This window comes from Malaclemys terrapin, chromosome 8, assembly GCF_027887155.1.
Source record: "Malaclemys terrapin pileata isolate rMalTer1 chromosome 8, rMalTer1.hap1, whole genome shotgun sequence".
Classification (NCBI taxonomy): Eukaryota; Metazoa; Chordata; order Testudines; family Emydidae; genus Malaclemys; species Malaclemys terrapin.
Genome location: NC_071512.1, coordinates 38004752 through 38028620, shown reverse-complemented (window position 1 = coordinate 38028620; position 23869 = coordinate 38004752). Strand labels below are relative to the sequence as shown.

Below are 23869 nucleotides of genomic sequence, written 5' to 3'. Positions count from 1 at the left end.
GCATACACAGGCCACAAGTCCTCACATTCTGGAGGGACAGCCCATCCACCAGACCCCAGAACAGGTCATTAGAAATCAGTGCTTTAAGAACATGTCCCCTGATGACTTTCACAGAACCTGATCTGGCAGCACAGCTACCAATCCTCAGAATCAACGGATAAAAAAGTCAATCTAACGCCCTTTTAAAAATTGTTTTTATTAGCGTTTCTGGTAACCATAACACGATTTTTAAAACCTCGTAAACAACATGGAAAATTACACCATGTTCCCTTTATCTTAAATATTATATTTGGTAATGAAATTAAATGAAGACAGAAGGAAAGAGATTTATCTTAACTCATTACTCACTACAAAGTGTTTAAAGTTGATTGTATCACTTTTAACCTATTTTACTAACATTCTACTAATGCAATATTACTCTTCACTTCTATGGTATCTTTTAAGCAAGGATCTCAAAATGCTTTATAACTATTAGTTTCAGTTTCATATGGTTAGAAAAAAAGACTACAATTTTGAAAATACACATTTTACAATATATACAAAGCTCAACCTCCCAACCAAATACGCAATGTACATTGCGGCTAAGCAGCTTTAATTTAACCAGCTTCTATTTGTTAATACATAATTACTTTGCAAGTGAAATTTATTCTTAATTTTCATTGGACATTAAACTTGTACATTGAAAAGAGATTTCAGAAAATCAACACACTATTACATAATCATCTCTGTAAGGGAGAATCATAGGGAAGATGGTTTATGATAACTTACTGTTAAAGCTTAGGTTTGACTTATTATGTTTCCTTTATATCTAGATAAAGTAGAAGTTGTTAAGCTCTAATAATAATACACTAAGGGCTAGGTGGAATCTACAAAGAAAGCATGCTATAGGAGCTCCTGCTCTTCTTCAATAGCCATACCACAAATGCAAAGGTCTAAGTGAAAAACCAGGAATAAAGAATTACACAATGTAGAAATACATATCCTTGCTCTCTTACAGAAAGGGCCTGTACCTTCTTGAAAGTTTCTTGAAGGGCGATAAGCCTCTTGATTCTCATTTCTCCTTTATGGTGTCTGACAGTTGAACAGAGCAGAGTTGGTTGTTCTCATCTATTGGTAGGAAAGCCAACCGTTTTGACCACAGTTCTCATTTATCCCTATCACCTTGTTAACAATACAGCCTGTCCCTGAAGATCTGGGTATGGAGTCTTCAGAGACAGAAGCTCTGCCCTGCAAACAATATAGAATGATGTGGTGTCATTATCGGCTGTTATGAAGAATGCAGGCATTAGTATGCACTGGGGGACATGCAATCAGGGCTTCATCTTACAGAACTGTGGCTGGGATACCGTTCTATTTGAAGTCAACAGAAGTTTTGTCATTGATTTCAACGGGAGCAGGATCTGGCCTGTACCTACATTGTATAATATAAATGCTCATGTTTAATTATATCCTAAAAGATGGCACTGTGTATCTATATAATTCGAAGGGAAATTTTACAATGTGAAAATTCAGAAGTAAATGTAATTTGATAAGCCAAATACAGCCATATCCACTTTGTTGTATTTCTATTTGTATTTCTGACTTTCAAAAACTGTCTGGAACATCTTACATCCCCTGTGAGGTGTTTACAATTAGAAATCTGGAAAAGCTTTATGGTAATTTAGGTGGCTGATTCAAAAAGATCATTATCTTGCTGTTTGTTTAAGCCAAAATGTTCAAATGTGGTCATTGGTTGTGTGTGTCCAAGTCCAGACATCTTGGGCCTAGTTTTCAGAACTGTTCAGTACCCAGAACTCCCACAGAACTCAATGGGAGTGATGGGTACTCAATGACTCTGAAAAATCAGGGCTTGAGTGTCTAATACTGGGCATCAAAAAGGTAAGCTTCAAAAATCATGAGCCAATTTAAAAATGTGTGGCCAGGATCATTAGCAGTAACAATAACCAACTGGATCGGTCTTAATTTTTTAAAAATAGATTTGTAAGAGTTAAGAATAACTTCTTTTGATAGCAACTGATTAACTGTTGGTTAATACTTTCTGTAGGAATGCTGTGTAACCCCTATAAAGTGCCAGCATAAACTCTGATTTTTTTCATGATCAGGGCTGTCAAAGTGCCAAATGCTCAGATGCTCTTATGCTGTAAACTGGCTCCCACCCCAACCACCATTTACTTCAGCGGCACTATGTCGATTTACACCAGCTGGCATACTGATGTCTTTAATATCAGTTTTCTATTTGCTGTTTACTTCTGAAGGGGAAGTGCGGGTTTTCTTTTGGAGCATTTTGCCATTCTATCTTAGGTATCCAAATCCAGACTGTTCTCCCCAAAGAAATTACTATAACCAAAGAATTCATTAATTATGTTGAATTCCAGGTTATCTTTAGGTAATAATTAGAAATGACCATTTATATTAAAATGTCTTTGGGAGTACATTTTACTTTCACAAATAGAGATCTCTGTTTTAATTAATCCAGGATTCTTGGCAGTAGATTAAGATATCTAAAACCTTCATTTCATTTTTACAGAGAAAAAAAGACTGTAATCTATAGGTTTAAAAAAAAAGCTATACACATATTCATGTATAGTAAGAATAATTCACCAGTTAGCCATTACTAATAGTCACAACAACCTCAAGTTCCTAGATTCAAGGTATTTGTTAGGACTGGTGTCACAAAATTATTCTTGAATGACCAACTCTATCTGAAATACTGCTTGATTATTGTAACTCTCTCTCTCTCTTTGGAGGGGAAAAAATCTGTAAACTCTTTGCAAACACCGGGCCCATAAAACCTCATTTTAGTTGTATCCATTATCTAGAAAACGAAGAGCCAGAATTAAGGTAGCATTTATTCTTGAGCTGCTTTCTCTGTATTTACTAAAGGCTAGATGCTCCTTCACCTTTGTTCTGGTGGAAGGGAGCAGAAAATGATGGAATTTGGCCACTGTGTGTAGAATAGGGGGTATTAAGTTTCGCATCACGTTCCCCCCAGTTTTACAGTTAATTCTAATGCCTGCTCCCCTCCCAAACCAGCAGAAATTCTTCAAGCAAGACCAGTGGGAGGTGACGATTCCATCATATTTGGCTTCTGGATTTCCTCTGTCCGTGGAGAAAACAGAGAAAGGGGAGGAGGGGGCTGCTACAGAGTGTGGGAAGCCAGAGAAGAACACGGGGAACATCCCCTCTGAGGAGTCAGATTTATTTCTCCCATCGATCCAAACTCCTTGTATTCTTTGTGCACCTTCCTTTTCTCCCTTAATACATCCCTCCACCTGAGGATAAGATCGGTAGCAAACTCCATGAAGTGGAATCTCCTGGGCCCTCTCTTCCTGCGGGGTTTGCTTCAGGGACAGTACAATATGAGTCAATGCCATAGTTCCCCGCAGAGAGGACATAAATATTATCCACCACCAAGTGTAACGTCAGGAGAATGCGTTTGGATACGGCCTCCTGTGTGTTATCCTACAATCATTAAACACATTCAATCTTATAATGCAAAACAGTCACTATTATTACTTCCCACGGGCTATAAACTTCCGTCCATTCAAAACAAAAACAGAGAGCTGAGTGGTACCAAGCCCGACTGCTTTATATTGAATTACGCCTCCCCTGCCATCAGTTGCGCCTATCGGAGTTTTTCCACAGCTGAGGACCTGACCCTGTATTTTCAGCACTGTTGGACAAGGTACTAGCCACCGGTGTTTCTACACATAAACATCCATAACAATCGGAAATTACTTGTACACAGTGAGTTTCCTTAGTTGCTCTAGATTATTGCCTCTCCTTGGACTCTGGACTCTATTCCATTCTTCACCCATTTCCCACACTTGCTGCCTGCCTATAAAAATCCTGTTAATACCACTATATCAGCAGTGTGCATATAATACTGGCCTATAACATCCACGTTGATTGTCATGGGTACAAAAGCTCGTGAAGCTCGAACTGATGGTGATTTTACAGGATTTAAGCAATCATTGCCCATTATTTCAATAAATATCCCCCTCACTGAAACCTCTGCCATTGCTTGCTGCTCACATAGAAAAGGGATTGTTGGACAACTAAGATGTAGCTTACGTATGGGAAGGGGGAATACATTTTCCTTCAATACTTCTGTTTTACTTTGTTTCCCCGATCTCCTTCATTACATATTGATGCATTAGTCCTAAAATCTGCATCTCAGCAAAAACACTGCTGAAGAAGAAAGTTCAGCCTCATTTTCCTTCTAAAATTTTAGACTTCATCGAGACTCCTTAGGAATATTGTACAAAGGACAGATAATTCTGATGTTAATGAGCCCTTGATAAATAACATCCAGATGATTACTCTTACAAGTTTCAACCTTTCTTGGTAGAGAACACACATAACATAAGAAGATCAGAATCAGTTTGGCAAACTCTCTTTTAGAGCGTTACTGTGCAATTATATTAGCCCGCAAATAATAAAATTTGAACAATACGTTGGACAATAAAGAGAAAAGCTCCCTAGACAATGAAATATTTCTGAACATTTCTAAATGTTCCATCCAACTAATTTTCATACCAGTAGAAACAAACATATTCAAGCAAGTATCAGAGGGGTAGCCGTGTTAGTCTGAATCTGTAAAAAGCAACAGAGGGTCCTGTGGCACCTTTAAGACTAACAGAAGTATTGGGAGCATAACCTTTCGTGGGTAAGAACCTCACTTCTTCAGATGCCTTGCATTTGAAGAAGTGAGGTTCTTATCCACGAAAGCTTACGTTCCCAATACTTCTGTTAGTCTTAAAGGTGCCACAGGATATTCAAGCAAGGAATTGATGCAAATGGAGTGAAATAAGCACTCACCTCTCTCACCGATTCTTTCTCCTCCTTTAGCTGAGAGTTAATCTGAGAGTCAAAAATGGACCCTCCTGCAACTCTGGGGTCAGCGGGTAGAGACGGTACCAGCGGCCTGAGAAATTTAAATTCACTGGTGCCAGACCCAGTTGTCAAGCAAACCTCATAACAATAAGGTTGAGACAGAGTCCCAGTGCTGCTCGTCTCCGCAGGATTTGTGGGGAAGTTGGGGTCACAATAAAAGTTCCTGGACGATGCAATATACTGCTCTCGGCACTGCCTTCTCTTGTATAGCCGGATGGCGACAATTGTTACCACAGAAACCAGAAAAAGGAATGAAATGAAAGACAAGGAAATTACTAGATACAGAGTTAATGTGTCCTGCTGCTCCTCTTCTGGTACATCCAGTAACTGCATGTAGGCGTCTGAAAACCCATCCACCAGAAGCACATTAAGCGTCGAGGTGCTGGATCTGGGCGGCTCTCCGTTGTCTCTAACCAGGACGATAAGTTTCTGTTTAACAGCATCTGGGCTCGTTATAGGCCTGCTGGTTTTTACTTGCCCGGTTTGAAGCCCCACAGTGAAGAGACTAGGGTCTGTGGCCTTGAGCAGCTGGTAGGAAAGCCAAGAATTCTGACCGGAATCTCCATCCACAGCCACCACCTTCGTCACCAGGTAACCCGCCTTCGCCGATCTGGGAACCAGGTCATTAGCTGGTGAGCTGCTGTTCTGCAGAGGGTATAAAATGAAGGGGGCGTTGTCATTTTCATCAATTATCACAACTCGGACAATGACTTCAGAGCTCAGTGGAGGGGATCCGCCATCTGCAGCTCTCACTGTAACCTGGAAATCCCTCGTTTGCTCATAATCCAGAGACTGCAGAGCATACACGTTCCCGTTTTCGGAGTTTATGGAGATGGAGGAGGAGAAGGGGAGGTCACCGATGTTGCCAGGCAATGCCGAATACGTCACTTTGGCATTCTGCTCTGTGTCTAGGTCAGCAGCATGGACAGTTCCAATCAACAGGCCCGGGTGGTTGTTCTCCTTCAGGTACATGACGTATGAACTTTCATTAAATAGAGGGGGGTTGTCATTAATATCCGATAGCTGAACTCGGATGATCCTCATTGAGGTGAGCCTCGGAGTCCCCCGGTCTGTGGCTGTGATGGTTATGTTATATTCAGGCACTTTCTCCCGGTCCAGGGGCTTTTGTGTAACAAGCTCGTAATAATCCTTCAGAGTCGATTTCAAAGCAAAAGGGACATTGTCCTGAATGGAGCAAAGCGTTCTGCCATTGTCCCCGGAGTCTCGGTCTCTCACACTGAACAAGGCCACCACTGTCTCAGGGGAGGAATCCTCGGGTATGGTGCCGGTGAGGGATGTCAGCGTCACTTCCGGAGCGTTGTCATTCATGTCCTCGATTTGCACCAGGACTTTGCAGTTCGAAGAAAACCCCCCGCCATCCGTGGCCTGAACTTCTATTTCATACATTGCTGCGTCTTCAAAATCAATTATCCTCAAAACAGTGATTTCGCCAGTGGACGGATTTAGCTGAAATAACTGGAGAACTCTGTCAGGTACCTGCCCGAATGAATAGGTGATTTCTGCATTTGAACCTTGATCCAAATCACTGGCTTCAACCTTAGTAACCAAAGTGTCTCGCGGACTATTTTCCATTAACTGCACCTTGTACACCGAATGACTAAACTGGGGGAAATTATCGTTGTTGTCCAGCACATTAACGCGTATTTGAGCTGTGCCGGTTCTCTGTGGCAGACCCCCATCGGCAGCTGTGAGAATCAGCATCAGCTGCGCCTGCTTCTCCCGATCTAATTGTTTCTCTAATACCAGCTCCGCGTATTTACTGCCGTCCCCCCGGGAATGCACATCCAGACTGAAGTGCTCATTGGAGCTGATTGCATAACTCTGGACGCCGTTTGTTCCTATGTCTGAATCTTGGGCTCTCTCCAGGGGGAAGCGGGTGTTTATGGGGATCTGTTCAGGTATTTTTAAAACGAATTCATTTTTGGAGAATTTAGGGTCATTGTCATTCACATCAAATATCTGCACCTCCATTCTGTATAGCTGCAGTGGATTTTCCAACACAATTTCGAATTGCAGCAAACACGGATCTCTCTGTCCGCACAGATCTTCACGGTCTATTTTCTCCTTTATTATCACATCCCCGGAGCGTGTGTTCAGATCAAAATATTGCTTGGTGCTTTTAGAAATCAGCCGGGCACTGCGACCAGACAATTTCCCTACATCCAGTTTCAAATCCTTTGCAATATTAGCAAGTAGAGACCCACTTTTCTTCTCTTCGGGCACAGAATAGCGGATCGTCTCACACGCCCCCAGGGACACACACAAACACAGAAAGAAAGACAGAACTTGCCTTTTCCTGGAGCGATTCTCCATTCCGCCAGCCATTCCCGGGTCAGATCTGAAACACAGGCCTCTCTGCAAAGCTGCTGCAGCCATTCATATGTTGTGCTAGAGGGGAAACGATTTGTCCTCCAATATTGACTTTATTTATAATTATTCAGTCGCCCCTTCCCTGTAATCCTTTGCCACCCGTTCCCGGCGCAGAGCCGTTGCCGTCTGGATCCAGATGTCCGAGTACAGCTTCCACTGAATGCCGACTGAGGCCTGGTCTACACTACGGGTTTAGGTCGACTTTAGCAGCGTTAAACCGAATTAAGCCTGGACACGTCCACACAACGAGGCCCTTTCTTTCGAATTAAAGGGCCCTTTAAACCGGTTTCTTTACACCACCTCCGACGAGGGGATTAGCGATAAAACCGGCCTTTGCGGGTCGGAATTGGGGTAGTGTGGACGGAATTCGATGTTATTGGCCTCCGGGAGCTATCCCACAGTGCTTCATTGTGACCGCTCTGGACAGCGCTCTCAACTCAGATGCACTGACCAGGTAGACAGGAAAAGACCCGCGAAGGTTTGAATTTCATTTCCTGTTTGCCCAGCGTGGAGAGCACAGGTGACCACGCAGAGCTCATCAGCACAGGTAACCGTCATGGAGTCCTCCCAGGATCGCAAAAGAGCTCCAGCATGGACCGAACGGGAGGTACGAGATCTGCTCGCCATATGGGGAGATGAAGCAGTGATAGCTGAACTCCGTAGCAGTAAAAGAAATGGAAAAGTATTAGAAAAGATCTCCAAGGCCATGAAGGACCGAGGCCATAACAGGGACACACAGCAGTGCCGCGTGAAAATTAAGGAGCTAAGGCAAGCCTACCACAAAGCCAGAGAAGCAAACGGAAGGTCCGGGGCAGAGCCGCAAACTTGCCGCTACTACGCGGAGCTGCATGCGATCCTAGGGGGTGCAGCCACCACTACCCCAACCGTGTGCTATGACTCTCTCACTGGAGAAACACACAGGGAAGACGGTTCGGGGAACGAGGAAGATGACGATGGAGGTACTGTAGGTAGCTCACAGCAGCAAGGAAGCGGAGAAACCGGTTTCCCCAACAGCCAGGATATGTTTGTGACCCTGGACCTGGAACCAGTAACCCCCGAACTCACCCAAGACCCTCAGGGCACACAGGAGACCTCTGGTGAGTGTAACTTTGTAAATATTTGTAAACATTACAAAAAAAAAGCAAGCAAGTCTGTTAACGTGTATGGGGATGGGGCGGAAATCCTCCAGGGACATCTCCAGAAAGCTCTCCTGGTTGAAATGGGGTGATTTTATTAAGGGGGACATTCAGAGGCGCCCGTTCCTGCTCTTCTGACCAGAAATGTTCCCCGCTGTTAACCACGCGGTGGGGGGGAGGGGTGAAGTGATCATCCCAGAGAATCGTGTGTGTGTGTGTGTGGGGGGGTGGTTTACTTGTGTTTGTGCCGCATGTTAACCGGGAAACCGCAGCCCCCTCCTTTTACATTGAAACCCCATTTTAAATGGACAACCCAATTCATCCTTGATATGGGAAATGCGCTGCTGTTTGCAACCTTTCCCGCATGTTAAGAAGGTTAAAAAAGCCAAAACACTGTGGCCTACGATGGCTGCCTGCAAGCCGAAATATGCGACCTTGTAATGAAAGAGTGTACCCATTGTTCCCTAAAATGTGTCCTTTTTAACCACCTCTCCCTTCTCCTCCACCAGCTGCAAATGTTTCTCCTTCGCAGAGGCTCGTGAACATTAGAAAGAGAAAACGTAAGACGAGGGACGAGATGTTCACGGAGCTGCAGATGTCCGCCCAGGCTGATAGAGCACAGCAGAATGCGTGGAGGCAGTCAATGACGGAGATGAGAAAAGCCCAATATGAACGAGAGGAGAGGTGGCGGGCTGAATCGCGGGAAGAACAGAGCAAGTGGCGGGCTGAAGACGATAGGTGGCGTCAGCTTGCAGACAGACGGCAAGAGGCAATGCTCCGTCTGCTGGAGCATCAAAGTGATATGCTCGAGCGTATGGTTGAGTTGCAGGAAAGGCAGCAGGAGCAGAGACCGCCGCTACAGCCCCTGTGTAACCAACAGCCCTCCTCCCCAAGTTCCATAGCCTCCTCACCCAGACGCCCAAGAACACGGTGGGGGGGCCTCCGTCCACCCAGTCACTCCACCCCAGATGATCGCCAAAGCATCAGAAGGCTGGCCTTCAATAAGAGTTAAAGTTTTAAAATGCAGTGTGTCCTTTTCCATCCCTCCTCCCCCACCCATCCCAGGCTACCTTGGCAATTATCCCCCTACCTCTGTAAGGAACTAATAAAGAATGCATGAATGTGAAAAAACAATGACTTTATTGCCTCTGCAAGGGGGAGGGGAGGGTGGGGTGGGGTGGTTGGTTTACAGGGAAGTAGAGTGAACCGGGTCGGGGGGGGGGGGTTGGAGGGTTCATCAAGGAGAAACAAACAGAAGTTTCACACAGTAGCCTGGCCAGTCACAAAACTCGTTTTCAAAGCTTCTCTGATGCGCACCGCGCCCTGCTGTGCTCCTCTAACCGCCCTGGTGTCTGGCTGCGCGTAATCAGCGGCCAGGCGAGTTGCCTCAACCTCCCACCCCGCCATAAAGGTCTCCCCCTTACTCTCACAGATATTGTGGAGCGCACAGCAAGCAGCAATAACAATAGGGATATTCTTTTCGCTGAGGTCTGAGCGAGTCAGTAAGCTGCGCCAGCGCGCTTTTAAACGTCCAAATGCACATTCCACCACCATTCGGCACTTGCTCAGCCTGTAGTTGAACAGGTCCTGACTCCTGTCCAGGCTGCCTGTGTACGGCTTCATGAGCCATGGCATTAAGGGGTAGGCTGGGTCCCCAAGGATCACGATAGGCATTTCAACATCCCCAATGGTCACTTTCTGGTCCGGGAAGAAAGTCCCTTCCTCCAGCTTTCGAAACAGAGCAGAGTTCCTGAAGACGCGAGCATCATGTACCTTTCCCGGCCATCCCACGTTGATGTTGGTGAAACGTCCCTTGTGATCCACCAGGGCTTGCAGCAGCATTGAAAAGTACCCCTTGCGGTTTACGTAGTCGGTGGCTTGGTGCTCCGGTGACAAGATAGGGATATGGGTTCCGTCTATGGCCCCGCCACAGTTTGGGAATCCCATTTCAGCAAAACCATCCACTATTGACTGCACGTTGCCCAGAGTCACTACCCTTGCTATCACCAGGTCTTTCATTGCCCTGGCAAATTGGATCACAGCAGCCCCCACCGTAGATTTGCCCACTCCAAATTGATTCCCGACTGACCGGTAGCTGTCTGGCGTTGCAAGCTTCCACAGGGCTATCGCCACTCGCTTCTCAACTGTGAGGGCTGCTCTGATCTTGGTATTCTGGCGCTTCAGGGCAGGGGAAAGCAAGTCACAAAGTTCCATGAAAGTGGCCTTACGCATGCGAAAGTTTCGCAGCCACTGGGAATCGTCCCATACCTGCAGCACGATGCGATCCCACCAGTCTGTGCTTGTTTCCCGGGCCCAGAATCGGCGTTCCACGGTATCAACCTGCCCCAGTGACACCATGATTTCCACATTGCTGGGGCCTGTGCCTTGTGAGAGGTCTATGGCCATGTCAATTTCCTCATCACTCTCGTCGCCGTGCTGCAATCGCCTCCTCGCCTGGTCCGGGTTTCGCCTTGGCATGTTCTGGCTCTGCATATACTCCAGGACAATGCGCGTGGTGTTCATAGTGCTCATAATTGCCGCGGTGATCTGAGCGGGCTCCATGATCCCAGTGCTAGCTATGGCGCCTGGTCAGAAAAAAGGCGCGAAAGTAGTATCTGATGGACCAGGAGAAGGAGGGCGGGAGGGAGGGAGGGAGGGAGGGAGGGCCAAGTGACGACATGGCGTACAGGTACAGGAACAGGGAGAAACACAAACAACTGTCACACAGAATGGTCCCCCCAAAGATTAAACTGGAAACCCTGGGCTTAGCAGGCCGTTGATTTCACGGAGGAAGGGGAAGCAAATGAACACAGAATAAATCTATTTTTTACATCTTAAGGTGGCAGCCGACGCTGCAGCATGAGTGACAGCCATACCAGTATGATGATGATGGGTACCAATCATAATATACCATCATCTGCCAAAAGGCAAGGGGCTGCTGCTGTGTAGCAATGCAGCCCCATGTCTGCCAGCCCCACGTCCGCCAGCACCCAGCATCGCCCTCGGCCTCTTCTGGGTGCTTAGCAGACAATATTGGGCAATTGGCAGAAAATAGTACATTATGACTGGTAACCGTCATCATCGAGACAGTAGCATGTCTGCCCAGGTGGCCATGATTGACAGCCACTCCAGTACGACGACGACGGGTACCAGTCATAATATACCATCGCCTGGAAGGGGCTGGTGCAATGCAGCCCTACGGCTGCCAGCCCCACGGCTATCACTCATGCTACACCGTCTACTGCCAAAAGGCAGTTAGCAGCTGCTGCTGTGTAGCAATGCAGTCCCACGTCTGCCGGCACCCAGAGGACATATGGTGACGGTGAGCTCAGCTGTGCTGAGCGGGCTCCATGTTGTCTGCACAGGTAACCCAGGTAACCCAGGTAAAAAGGCGCGAATCTATTGTCTGCCGTTGCTGTGACGGGGGAGGGAGGGGCCTGACGACATGTACCCAGAACCGCCCGCGACACTGTTTTGCATCATCCGGGCATTGGGATCTCAACCCAGAATTCAAAGAAAAGGCGTGAACCGCTTCGCGGCTCGAGCTGTGGCGCAAACGTAGTATCTGACGGCCTAGGGGAAGGAGGGAGGGGGGCCGAGTGACGACATGGCGTACAGGCACAGGGAATTAAAATAAAGAACGGTGGCTGTGCATCAGGGAGAGACACAAACAACTGTCACAGACTGGTCCCCCCCAAAGATTAAACTGAAAACCCTGGGTTTAGCAGGCCGTTGATTTGACGGAGGGAGGGGGAAGCAAATGAATACAGAGAAAATCTATTTTTTACATCTTAAGACGACGGTGCAGCGTGACTGATAGCCCTCGGCATCTTTCTGGGTGCTTGGCAGCAAATACGGGGCGGTGTATGACGATGGTCTTCAGGCCTATTGCACGAGCTGCTGCTCAGGGAAGACTCTGCTAATGTGCGATGACCCGACTTGTAATAGGCCGGCTAACAGTCATAATACACCATTTACTGCCAAAAGGCAAGCCCCACGGCTGCCAGCACCCAGATCGCCGATGAAGGCTACCAGTCTACTGCACCGTCTACCGCCAAAAGGCAGTTAGCAGCTGCTGCTGTGTAGCAATGCAGTCCCACGTCTGCCGGCACCAAGAGGATATATGGTGACGGTGAGCTCAGCTGTGCTGAGCGGGCTCCATGTTGTCTGCACAGGTAACCCAGGTAACTAACCCAGATAAAAGGGCGCGAATCTATTGTCTGCCGTTGCTGTGACGGGGGAGGGAGGGGCCTGACGACATGTACCCAGAACCGCCCGCGACACTGTTTTGCATCATCCGGGCATTGGGATCTCAACCCAGAATTCCAAGGGGCGGCGGAGACTGCGGGAACTGTGGGATAGCTGTGGGATAGCTACCCATAGTGCAATGCTCCGGAAGTCGACGCTAGCCTCGTACTGTGGACGCGGTCTGCCGACTAGAGCACCTAGAGCATTTTATTGTGTGGACATACACAATCGGCTGTATACAACCGATTTCAATAAAACCGGCTTCTATAAATTCGAACTAATTTCGTAGTGTAGACATACCCTGAGTCTGAAAGGCTGCTTTTTCAGCACCGTCTTTGCTAATATCGCCACCTTGTGGCTCAGCTAAAATAAGACATCCAATGATGTTTACATTTTAAACTTCCTCTGTGCAGTTATTAACTGCATAGCAAAGATTTCTCTATTAAGTACGAATTGTGGTTATAACATTTCACGGTGAAAACTGAAATATTAAGGCAGATTATTACCGATTAGAGGAGATAGAGGCTTGCAAAATAATATACTAGTAAATTGAATTGTGATCCTTCCACACCACAGTTTCTTCTCTCACATGACACTACTTTTATTCTTCACAGCTAACTAAGTAAACAAGTTACTGCAAGTCTGTCACACGTCCAATCGCTTCTCTTTCGTCTACAAAGTTACAATATTTTGGGAATTCCTAAATCTATTATTCCCTTTTCTATTACGGTGTCCTAGAGTAAATCTAGGATCCACCCAGTGATTAAAAACGCATCATATAGGTAATTGTGGGGAAAGGATCTCGTCTTCGCAGCTACACAGTTATTCGACAAAATGGGTCCCCCATTGCAATTGGAAGACGCAAACCTATATTTTTATCTTATATATTTTATGGAAATGCAGGCCATGAGAGAAACAAGAAAAATGAACTTTAAGCCATAGAGAAGTAATGTATATATTTAATGTCCCATCACATTCCTCTTGCGTAGTTATGTCACTGGATTGCACATGTGCATGTGAAAATCCTCCACTAGCAGTATATTTAGTATCGCAGCAGCGGATTGGGGAAATGTCCATTGTCTTTAATAATATTTAGCTTTTGCGTAAAGGAGTCACGCTCCGTAAATGGGATCGTGGTTTCTCTTCTGCATTTTGGAGTCCGACAGTGAATAAATCTGCATCAGCGGCATTCAGCAGTTGGCAGAAAAGACAAGAATTCTGACCAGAATCTCAATCAAGAGCCACCAATTTGCCTTCCTTGCTCTGCGAACCGTGTCATTAAATGGGGAAGGTGCTGTTCTGAAGAAGGCATAAAATGAAAGGGGCATTGTCATTTTAATCAAATAACTTGGACAATTACTTGCTGCCTGTAAAAATCCTATTGATGCCATCAGCTGGCACTATATCACTAGATCAGAGGAGAGATAGTAAGACTGGGACTTTTCAGCTTGGAAAGGAGACTAATAAACGGGGGAGGGATATGACTGAGGTCTTTAATATCATGAATGGTGTGAAAAAACCAATAAGGAGGTGTTATTTACTACTGCTCATAACACAAGAAATGCGGGCACCAAATGAAATGAATAGGCAGCCGGTTTTAACAAGCAAAAGGAAGTATTTCTTCAAATTCTTAACACAACGCACAGTCAACCTGTGGAACTCTTTGCCAGAGGATGTTGTGAAGGCCAATACCAGAACAGCATTAAAAAAAAAGAACTAGATAAGTTCATGGAGAATAGGTCCATCAATAGCTATTAGCTAGGATGAGCATGGATGGTGTCCCCAACCTCTGTTTGCCAGAAGCTGGGAATGAGTGACAGGGGACAGATCACTGGATGATTACCTGTTCTGTTCATTCCCTCTGGAGCACTGGCATTGGCCACTGTTGGAAGACAGGATACTGGGCTAGATGGATCTTTGATCTGATGCAGTATGGCCGTTGTTATGTATGCATATAATAGGAGTCTTTCATATCTGTATTGATTGCTATGGATTCATAGACTCCAGAAGCTGTAAATGATGTTCATTTTATAGAATATCAGTAAACATTGCCTCTTCCTTCTATAAGTATCCCCCTCATCAAAACTGCGGCCACTGCTGGCTGCTCATATTGCAAAGGGTTTGATAGACAAATAAGGTGAAGTTTACATTTTCCTTAGATCAGTGTTTTCCCCAGGAACTGAAGGGCGGGAGGGGAAAATCAAATTTACAGGGAGGTAAAGGCCTACCAGGAGGGCAAAGGTGTGCTGTATGGACCCACAGTAAAAACTGAAAAATGTTTCATGACCATTTTATTAGATTTTACTCATGTTTTAAAATCATACAAATTAAAGTTGGCTTCTCAAGCCTACTGTGAAGCCCTACATACATACATCCTTCCTGGTTTCTTGTAATCTTGCGCAGCTCTGTTAATTTTCTGTTTTTGAATGTGGTGAGAGTTCTTCACTTTTTCAATGACTGAGTCTTTTGCTGTTGCACCACATGCTTCTAGTCAGTCAGTTGAGTTCCTTGTGAAAGATAGTGAGCATTTGCCGGTCTTGTTTGGATCTAGTGTCCACTTCAAGATTAATAAATGACAATGCACTTAACATTGGCCTCCAGTTTGTAGCGTGTGGTATCTCTTGTTTAAATAGAAAGCATGATGCGACAGCTCTGTTTGTTCATATAAACCGTGTTGTGTCTCCAGCATACTTAACAGCCTCATTAAGTACTTCTAAAATTGGCTTTGACAGTGACTGGCTTATAAGACTTTCTGCACGTCGATGCAGTCCATAGGCTTGGTGTTTTGCAGCCTTTTCATATATTTTTGTCAGCATTGGCTTTGCTGATTGGTCTCGCAAACGAAGCTGCTATACTTTCACTACATAAATCCATAGTACATCCACATCTTGAATACTACATGCAGTTCTGGCTGCCCCCATCTCAAAAAAGATATATTGGAATTGGAAAAGGTACAGAGAAGGGCAACCAAAATGATTAGAGATAAGGAACAGATTCTATTTGAGGAGAGATTAAAAAGACTGGGATTTTTAAGGTTGGAAAAGAGATGACTAAGAGGGGATATAATGTAAGCATCAAAATCCTGTAATTATAGTATTATATTCATCGTTTTATTCCCAAAGTCATAATCCTTTGTGACAGGATACACTAACAGAAACATACTGGTTGTGCCAGTTACCTATATATCAGACATGTATAGGCCTTGCTTTTACTTCTTATGGATGATCTTAAACTAGATATATTTTTTCCTTTACTTTTGTATTATTACAACTGTAATTACACTGCTCTACAGCCAAAATGCTACTGAAATAAATGTAGTCAAACTTTACTAATTCTGGGTCACTGAGAATGAAAATGATGCTTAAAATTGTTGATTGGCTCTAGTTTTCAAGATATGCTATTGGGTCAGTATATACAACCCTTGACTTGGGAATGGCGGAGGATAAGTGAGTTATAAAGGGAAGGTATCTCAATTTAAACCAGAAATGACTAAAATACATCTTTGACTGGATCTATGAATAAATCTATGACTGGGTTTGGACAGTACTTGCTTTTTAGGCAAAACAATGAATGATGCAATCTGAAGCTGGTATTGAGTCATACATGATATGAATTGCATCATGTTATTCCTAGAAGTCATGGATGATGCAATCATAACGAAGCTTACATCACTCTGCTGAACAAATTGCCCTATATCAGCTCTAGAAATCATACAGTGTCGTGCTCTCTTATTTGTCAGTGTTTGATTTTGCAAAGGGACACATTTCTGTTTAGCCAAAGTGAGCAGAGATGCCTCGTACTTGTGTGAACAGTGCAGATAACTTCTGCTATGTTTGTGGTGAAGTGACTTTTGCATCACAAAAGCGCAGTATAACCACTATGGTTAAGAAAGCCTATCACCTTTATTTTGGCTGCAAAATTGGAGATCAGGACAAGAGGTGGGCCCCACACATATACTGTAACACTTGTGCAACAAATCTTCGCCAGTGGTTGAACAGGAAAAGGAAATCTATGCCTTTTGCAGTGCCAATGATTTGGAGAGAGCCAACAGATCATACCAGCAATTGTTACTTCTGCATGGTGCCTCCAATTGGGAAAGGTGTGTCAAAGAAGAAAAAGTGGACTGTGCATTATCCAAACATTCCATCAGCTATACGCCCAGTACCCCACAGAGAAGGACTGCCGGTTCCTGATGCACCAGAATCATTCTCACTTGAGTCAGACGAGGAAGAGGAAGAGGATGAAACTTCTGGTCCTCAACCATCAATGTCACAGGACCCACATTTTCTCCCATCCTCCTCCTCTGAACCACACCTCATAACACAAGGTGAACTGAATGACCTTGTCAGGGATTTGGAACTACCTAAGAGTAAGGCAGAGCTTTTGGGCTCCACACTACAGCAGTGGAATCTCCTGGCAGGTGATGTTAGGGTTTCCATGTTCCCTGACCATCAAAAGGATCTTGTCCCATTATTCTTCATGGAAGGTGATCTTGTAGCCTGCAACAACATCGATGGTGTGATGGCAGCCCTCAACATCGTTCACGATCCAGATGAGTGGAGACTGTTCATTGATTCATCGAAGACGAGTCTTAAAGCTGTTTTACTGCATAAGGGCAATGTTTTGTCATCAATTCCAGTTGGTCATGCAGTCCATATGAAGGAAACCTATGACAACATGAAACAACTTTTGAGGTGCATAAACTATGACCAACATCAGTGGCAGCTTTGTGGCAATTTGAAGGTTGTTGCTGTCTTGCTTGGTCTGCAGACTGGATACACAAAGTACTGCTGTTTTCTCTGCGAATGGGATAGTCGTGCAAGAGATTCCCACTACATCAAGAAAGATTGGCCACTCCGACAGTCATTGGAGCTTGGGAGGAAAAGTGTTCAGCATCCACCACTTGTTGAATCAAGGAAGATTTTGTTACCACCCTTACACATCAAGCTGGGTCTGATGAAGAATTTTGTCAAGGCCATTGACAAAACACAAGCAGCTTTCAAGTACCTCCATGGAAAATTTCCAAGGTTAAGTGAAGCTAAGATAAAGGAAGGTGTCTTTGTTGGTCCTCAGATTCGTGAACTTCTTTGAGATGATGCATTTGACCATGCACTGCGTGGCAAGGAAAAGACGGCATGGAAAGCCTTCCAGTTAGTGGCAATAAATTTTCTCGGAAACAACAAGGCAGACAACTACAGGTTGTTGGTGGAAAACCTCCTCAAGGCAGACAAAAGCCTTGGTTGCAACATGTCACTAAAGATACATTTTTTGCACTCTCATCTAGATTTTTTTCCACCAAACTGCGGAGCAGTGAGCGACGAGCACGGCGAGCGATTTCACCAGGACATTGCAACAATGGAGAAACGCTATCAGGGCAAATGGAGCCCATCAATGCTTGCAGACTATTGCTGGACAGTGACAAGAGATGCTCCATTTAATGAATACAAGAGACAAGCCAAGAAGCGCCGAGTAGACACTGAATAGGACTAAACTATGTACATAATAGTTTTTTGCCTTTTGTTTCATAATAAATTTTATTTATATAACCCTTTTGCTGATTTTTAAAGTGTTACATAAACAGGACAGGTGAAATATTATCATGTAAAGCAACCATAAACACATGAAAAGACCTAGGTTTACAATTTATGACTAAAACTCTACTATCTACACAATATACATAGACATAAAATGTAAAAACTTAAATATCTTAGAAACAGTAGCCAATCAGTTGTTTTAATTGTCATATTTGAATTCAGCACATCAAAATACATAATAAATAGCACATTTTATCTCTGAAGCAGACGACTTCTCAAAAATTGTAGACCAGTGTAATAGAGGTCTATAAAATCTTGACTGGTGTGGAGAAAGCGAATAAGGAAATGTTATTTACTCTTTCGCATAATACAAGAACTAGGGGTCATGCAATGAAATTAATAGGCAGCAGGTTTAAAACAAAAGGAAGTACTTCACACAACACAGTGATAACCTGTGGAACTTTTTGCCAGGGGATGTTGTGAAGGCCAAAATTAGAACAGGGTTAAAAAAAACTAGATAAGTTAATGGAGGATAGGTCCACCAATAGCTATTAGCCAGGATGGGCAGGGATGCAATACCATGTTCTGAGTGTCCCTACCCTCTGTTTGCCAGAAGCTGGGAGTGGGTGACAGGGGAAGAATCACTCGATTTCCTGTTCTGTTCATTCCCTCTGAAGCACCTAGCATTGGCCACAGTTGAAAGAGAGGATACTGGGCTAGATGGACCATTGGTCCAACACAGAATGGCTGTTTTTATGTTCTTATGTAAAAAATAATGTATAATAATAAAATGTTTAGTACAGAAACTCCCCAGGATAAGGACCTCTCGAGGTAGCAACAATGTGAGATAACAACCTTAGAAAATAATACATTTTAAAAAGCTTGGCCTAGTATGAAATGTGTAAATTTCCCAGTCACAAATCTAGCATTTTGGAGCAAAGTTACTAAAACAAACAAATGTTCTTTTAACGTGCCCCTCCTTTTTCCCTCCATTGAACCCCACTCATAGTTGTTGTCCTTGGTCAGTGGAGACCCAGAGTTCAGAGGTGCTTTTGCATGAGTTCACCTCCCACTCTGGGTGGTAGGGGAGAGAAGGCACCTTGCTCATTCCTAGGGTTGCCAGACAGCAAGTGTGAAAAATCGGGACAGGGGGTGGGGGGTAATAGGGGCCTATATAAGACAAAGCCCCAAATATCAGGACTGTCCCTATAAAATCGGGATATCTGGTCCCCCTACTCATTCCTTCAGCCACTCACCACTCACTCAGGTCACTCAGTATGGCAACTGTTGTGCTTCATGCCACCATTCAGTCAACTGCTCTGTCGCTGATGGCCCTGTGCTGTCATCTTCTGCTGCCACCTGGCACTGTGACCTCTGCAAATCAGTCTGAGATTCCACCCAGCTCTCAGTGATTTCATCTCTCAGTAAGGGAACCTCACTGCTAGTACAGGCTGAGCTATCTCTTCCACGGAAACGCTCTCCCACAGGGGTTTTGAGCACTTAGACCAGACTATTAGTGATTTCAGCTCTAGTGGTCACTTAAAAAAAACACACCAAAGACTGGACTTCTGACACCAAAGACTCTCCATGTAGCCTAAAAAGCTCTATCTTTAAACAGGGGAAGGGGCAGGTCAAATAGTGCTGTGACTTTTAGGCAGAGCCCACACCATCAGGCAAAATGCCTGTGCCCATCCCTTTCTCTCTCCACCGAGATCTTGCATCCACACTCTCTCTTAGCGAGTGCAGTTCAGTTGAGGGTATGACCAGTGCTTAATTTGTAATGAAAGATGTGTCAGGGCTCAAGCAAGTTTTTTACTTTCATAACTTATGTAGCAAATCCATAGGTCCCAGAGCTATGACCTGCCAAGACTACATGTGCCGGGGCTCAGCCCTCGCACAAATTAAGCACTTATGTCACCCTCCTCAGGACAGGTCAAATACACTTGTGCTGCCCTTTACTCATTCAATAAAGGTAACATTTCATTCCCCCCACATTCATTAAAAGTGATGTCTAACCCAACACCAGTCAAATCTGATCACTTTGGCAACACAGCTTGTCTGCTGGATACCGGCAGAATAGGTGTGTTCATGTAAATACAGTCTGGCCCTGATGCCTTCCCCCCTCCATAGCCCGGCTCATCACTAGCTGTCAGAGGAGAACTCATTCAGACCTTACTTACAAATTATAATTTCAAATTATTAGGTTGGTCAACATGACTGAAACGAAGGCACCAAAAAAAACAATAAAAAAAACAATATCTGTATGAGGAAGTTGGTCTTTCTTCACACTTTTCAAACCTCTGATGCTTTTTCAGGTACAAGTATTTTATCATATGCTTTATATGCTTTTAAAGTGTGTATTAATGTTTCAATTCAAATTTCCAACCAAGGACTAAATTGGCAACACCACATGTAAATAATGACCACTGTGGAGGGGGATGATGGGGAAATTCAGGGGAGGGGTTGGGAAATCCCTCCCTTAGATACTTCTATTTTACTTTAACGTTTCCCTGATCTCTGTCATTTCACCTCCATGCAGTAACCCTGCAACTCGCACCTCATATAGATTACCTCCGAAAATACTACTGAAGAAGCAAGGTCAAGCTCAGATTCTCTGTAAAATTTCAGTTTCCACAGAGCCCCCTGCAGAACATAATTCTAGGTTACATAATTCTGCTATTATTGATTTCTTGATAAATACATAAAGAATTACTTTTTAATTTTCCTTTGACAACCTTCAGTCTTTCTTTGCAGAGCTCAGAGAGTCTGCACAGAGACAAATATCACATTTTGATGAATGGCCTTTTAGAGAGGAAAAGAACATAACATATAAAAAGGAATATAGAACAAATATTTTAACCTGAACATCATACAAGCGGGGGGAAATTAATCAACTACTGAAAAGGCTACCTAGGAAAAAACATCTCTAGACATTTATGGAAATAATATAAGTAATTTTCATAGCAGTAGAAACAAACATATTCAAGCAAGGAATTGATGCAAATGGAGTGAAATAAGCACTCACCTCTCTCACCGATTCTTTCTCCTCCTTAGCTGAGAGTTAATCTGAGAGTCAAGTATGGACCCTCCTGCAATGCTGGGGTCAGCGGGTAGAGATGGTACCAGTGGCATGAGAAATTTAAATTCGCTGGTGCCAGTTGTCAAGGAAACCTCAGAACAATAAGATTGAGGCAGAGTCCCAGTGCCGCTCGTCTCCGCAGGATTTTTGGAGAAGTTGGGGTCACAATAAAAGTTCTTGGACGATGAAACATACTGCTCTCAGTACTGCCTTGTCTTGTACAGCCGGATGGCGACAATCGTTACCACAGAAACCAGAAAAAGGAATGAAATGAAAGACAAAGAAATTACTAGATACAGAGTTAATGTGTCCTGCTGCTCCTCTTCTGGTACATCCAGTAACTGTATGTAGGCGTCTGAAAACCCATCCACCAGAAGCACATTAAGCGTCGAGGTGCTGGATCTGGGCGGCTCTCCGTTGTCTCTAACCAGGACGATAAGTTTCTGTTTAACAGAGTCTGGGCTCTTTATAGGCCTGCTGGTTTTTACTTCCCTGGTTTGGAGCCCCACAGTGAAGAGATTAGGGTCTGTGGCCTTGAGCAGCTGGTAGGAAAGCCAAGAATTCTGACCGGAATCTCCATCCACAGCCACCACCTTCGTCACCAGGTAACCCGCCCCCGCCGATCTAGGAACCAGGTCATTAGCTGGGGCGCTGCTGTTCTGCAGAGGATATAAAATGAAGGGGGCGTTGTCATTTTCATCAATTATCACAACTTGGACAATGACTTCAGAGCTCAGTGGAGGGGATCCGCCATCTGCAGCTCTCACTGTAACCTGAAAATCCCTCGTTTGCTCATAATCCAGAGACTGCAGAGTGTACACGTTCCCGTTTTCGGAGTTTATGGAGATGGAGAAGGAGAAGGGGAGGTCACCGATGTTGCCAGGCAATGCCGAATACGTCACTTTGGCATTCTGCTCTGTGTCTAGGTCAGCAGCATGGACAGTTCCAATCAGCAGGCTCGGGTGGTTGCTCTCATTCAGGTACATGACGTACGAACTTTCATTAAATACAGGGGGGTTGACATTATTATCCGATAGCTGAACTCGGATCATCCTCACTGAGGTGAGCCTCGGAGTCCCCCGGTCTGTGACTGTGATAGTTATGTTATACTCAGGCACTTTCTCTCGGTCCAGGGGCTTTTGTGTAACAAGCTCGTAATAATCCTTCAGAGTCGATTTTAAAGCAAAAGGGACATTGTCCTGAATGGAGCAGAGCGTTCTGCCATTGTCCCCGGAGTCTCGGTCACCACTGTCTCAGGGGAGGAGTCCTCGGGTATGGTGCCGATGAGGGATGTCAGCGTCACTTCCGGGGAGTTGTCATTCATGTCCTCGATTTGCACCAGGACTTTGCAGTGCGAAGAAAACCCCCCGCCATCCGTGGCCTGAACTTCTATTTCATATATTGCTGCGTCTTCAAAATCAATTATCCTCAAAACAGTGATTTCTCCAGTGGACGGATTTAGCTGAAATAACTTGAGGACTTTGTCAGGCACCTGCCTGAATGAATAGGTGATTTCTGCATTTGAACCTTGATCCAAATCACTGGCTTCAACCTTAGTGACCAAAGTGTCTCGCGGACTATTTTACATTACCTGCACCTTGTACACCGAATGACTAAACTGCAGGAAATTATCGTTGTTGTCCAGCACATTAACGCGTATTTGAGCTGTGCCGGTTCTCTGTGGCAGACCCCCATCGGCAGCTCTGAGAATCAGCATCAATTGCGCCTGCTCCTCCCGATCTAATTGTTTCTCTAATACCAGCTCCGCGTATTTACTACTGGGCCCCGGCGAATGTATATCCAAACTGAAGTGCTCATTAGAGCTGATTGCGTAACTCTGGACGCCGTTTGTTCCTATGTCTGAATCTTGGGCCCTTTCCAAGGGGAAGCGGGTGTTTATGGGGATCTGTTCCGGCATTTTTAAAAGAAATTCATTTTTAGAGAATTTAGGGTTATTGTCATTCACATCATCTATCTGCACCTCCATTCTGTACAGCTGCAGTGGATTTTCTAACACAATATCGAATTGCAGCAAACACGGATCTCTCTGTTCGCACAGATCCTCGTGGTCTATTTTCTCCTTTATTATCACATCCCCGGAGCGTGTGTTCAACTCAAAATATTGCTTGGTGCTTTTAGAAATCAGCCGAGCACTGTGACCAGACAATTTCCCTACATCCAGTTTCAAATCCTTTGCAATATTAGCAACGAAGGACCCACTTTTCTTCTCTTCGGGCACAGAATAGCGGATCGTCTCACATGCCCCTAGGGATACACACAAACATAGAAAGAAAGACAGAACTTGCCTTTTCCTGGAGCAATTTTCCATTCCGCCAGCCATTCCCGGGTCAGATCTGAAACACGGGCCTCTCTGCAAAGCTGCTGCTGCAGCCATTCATATGTTGTGCTAGAGGGGAAACGATTTGTCCTCCAATATTGATTTTATTTCTAATTATTCAGCCGCTCTTTCCCTGTAATCCTTTGTCACCTGTTCCCGGCGCAGACCCGTTGCCATTTGGATTCAGATGTCTGAGTGCAGCTTTCACTGAGCGTTGCTGGTTTTCAGCACCATCTTTGCCAATATC

General features: G+C 44.7%; 1 protein-coding gene and 1 pseudogene across 5 annotated transcripts in view; both read right to left on the bottom strand.

Moving 5' to 3' along the window:
* Window positions 1–177: 177 nt before the first annotated feature.
* The window catches only part of LOC128841803 (protocadherin beta-16-like), a 54834-nt gene continuing 31142 nt past the window's right edge, over window positions 178–23869 (bottom strand). For 4 of the 5 annotated variants that reach the window (XM_054037236.1, XM_054037238.1, XM_054037239.1 and 1 more), the window contains exon 2: window positions 178–1227. In XM_054037236.1, coding sequence (XP_053893211.1) covers window positions 1108–1227 — 120 coding nt within the window. In that variant the 3' untranslated portion in view covers window positions 178–1107. Of the gene's footprint in view, window positions 1228–4821; window positions 7437–23869 lie in introns of those variants that run through there. The other variant, XM_054037240.1, reaches the window with a different exon arrangement.
* Window positions 1155–23628, bottom strand: LOC128841813 (protocadherin beta-1-like; annotated as a pseudogene).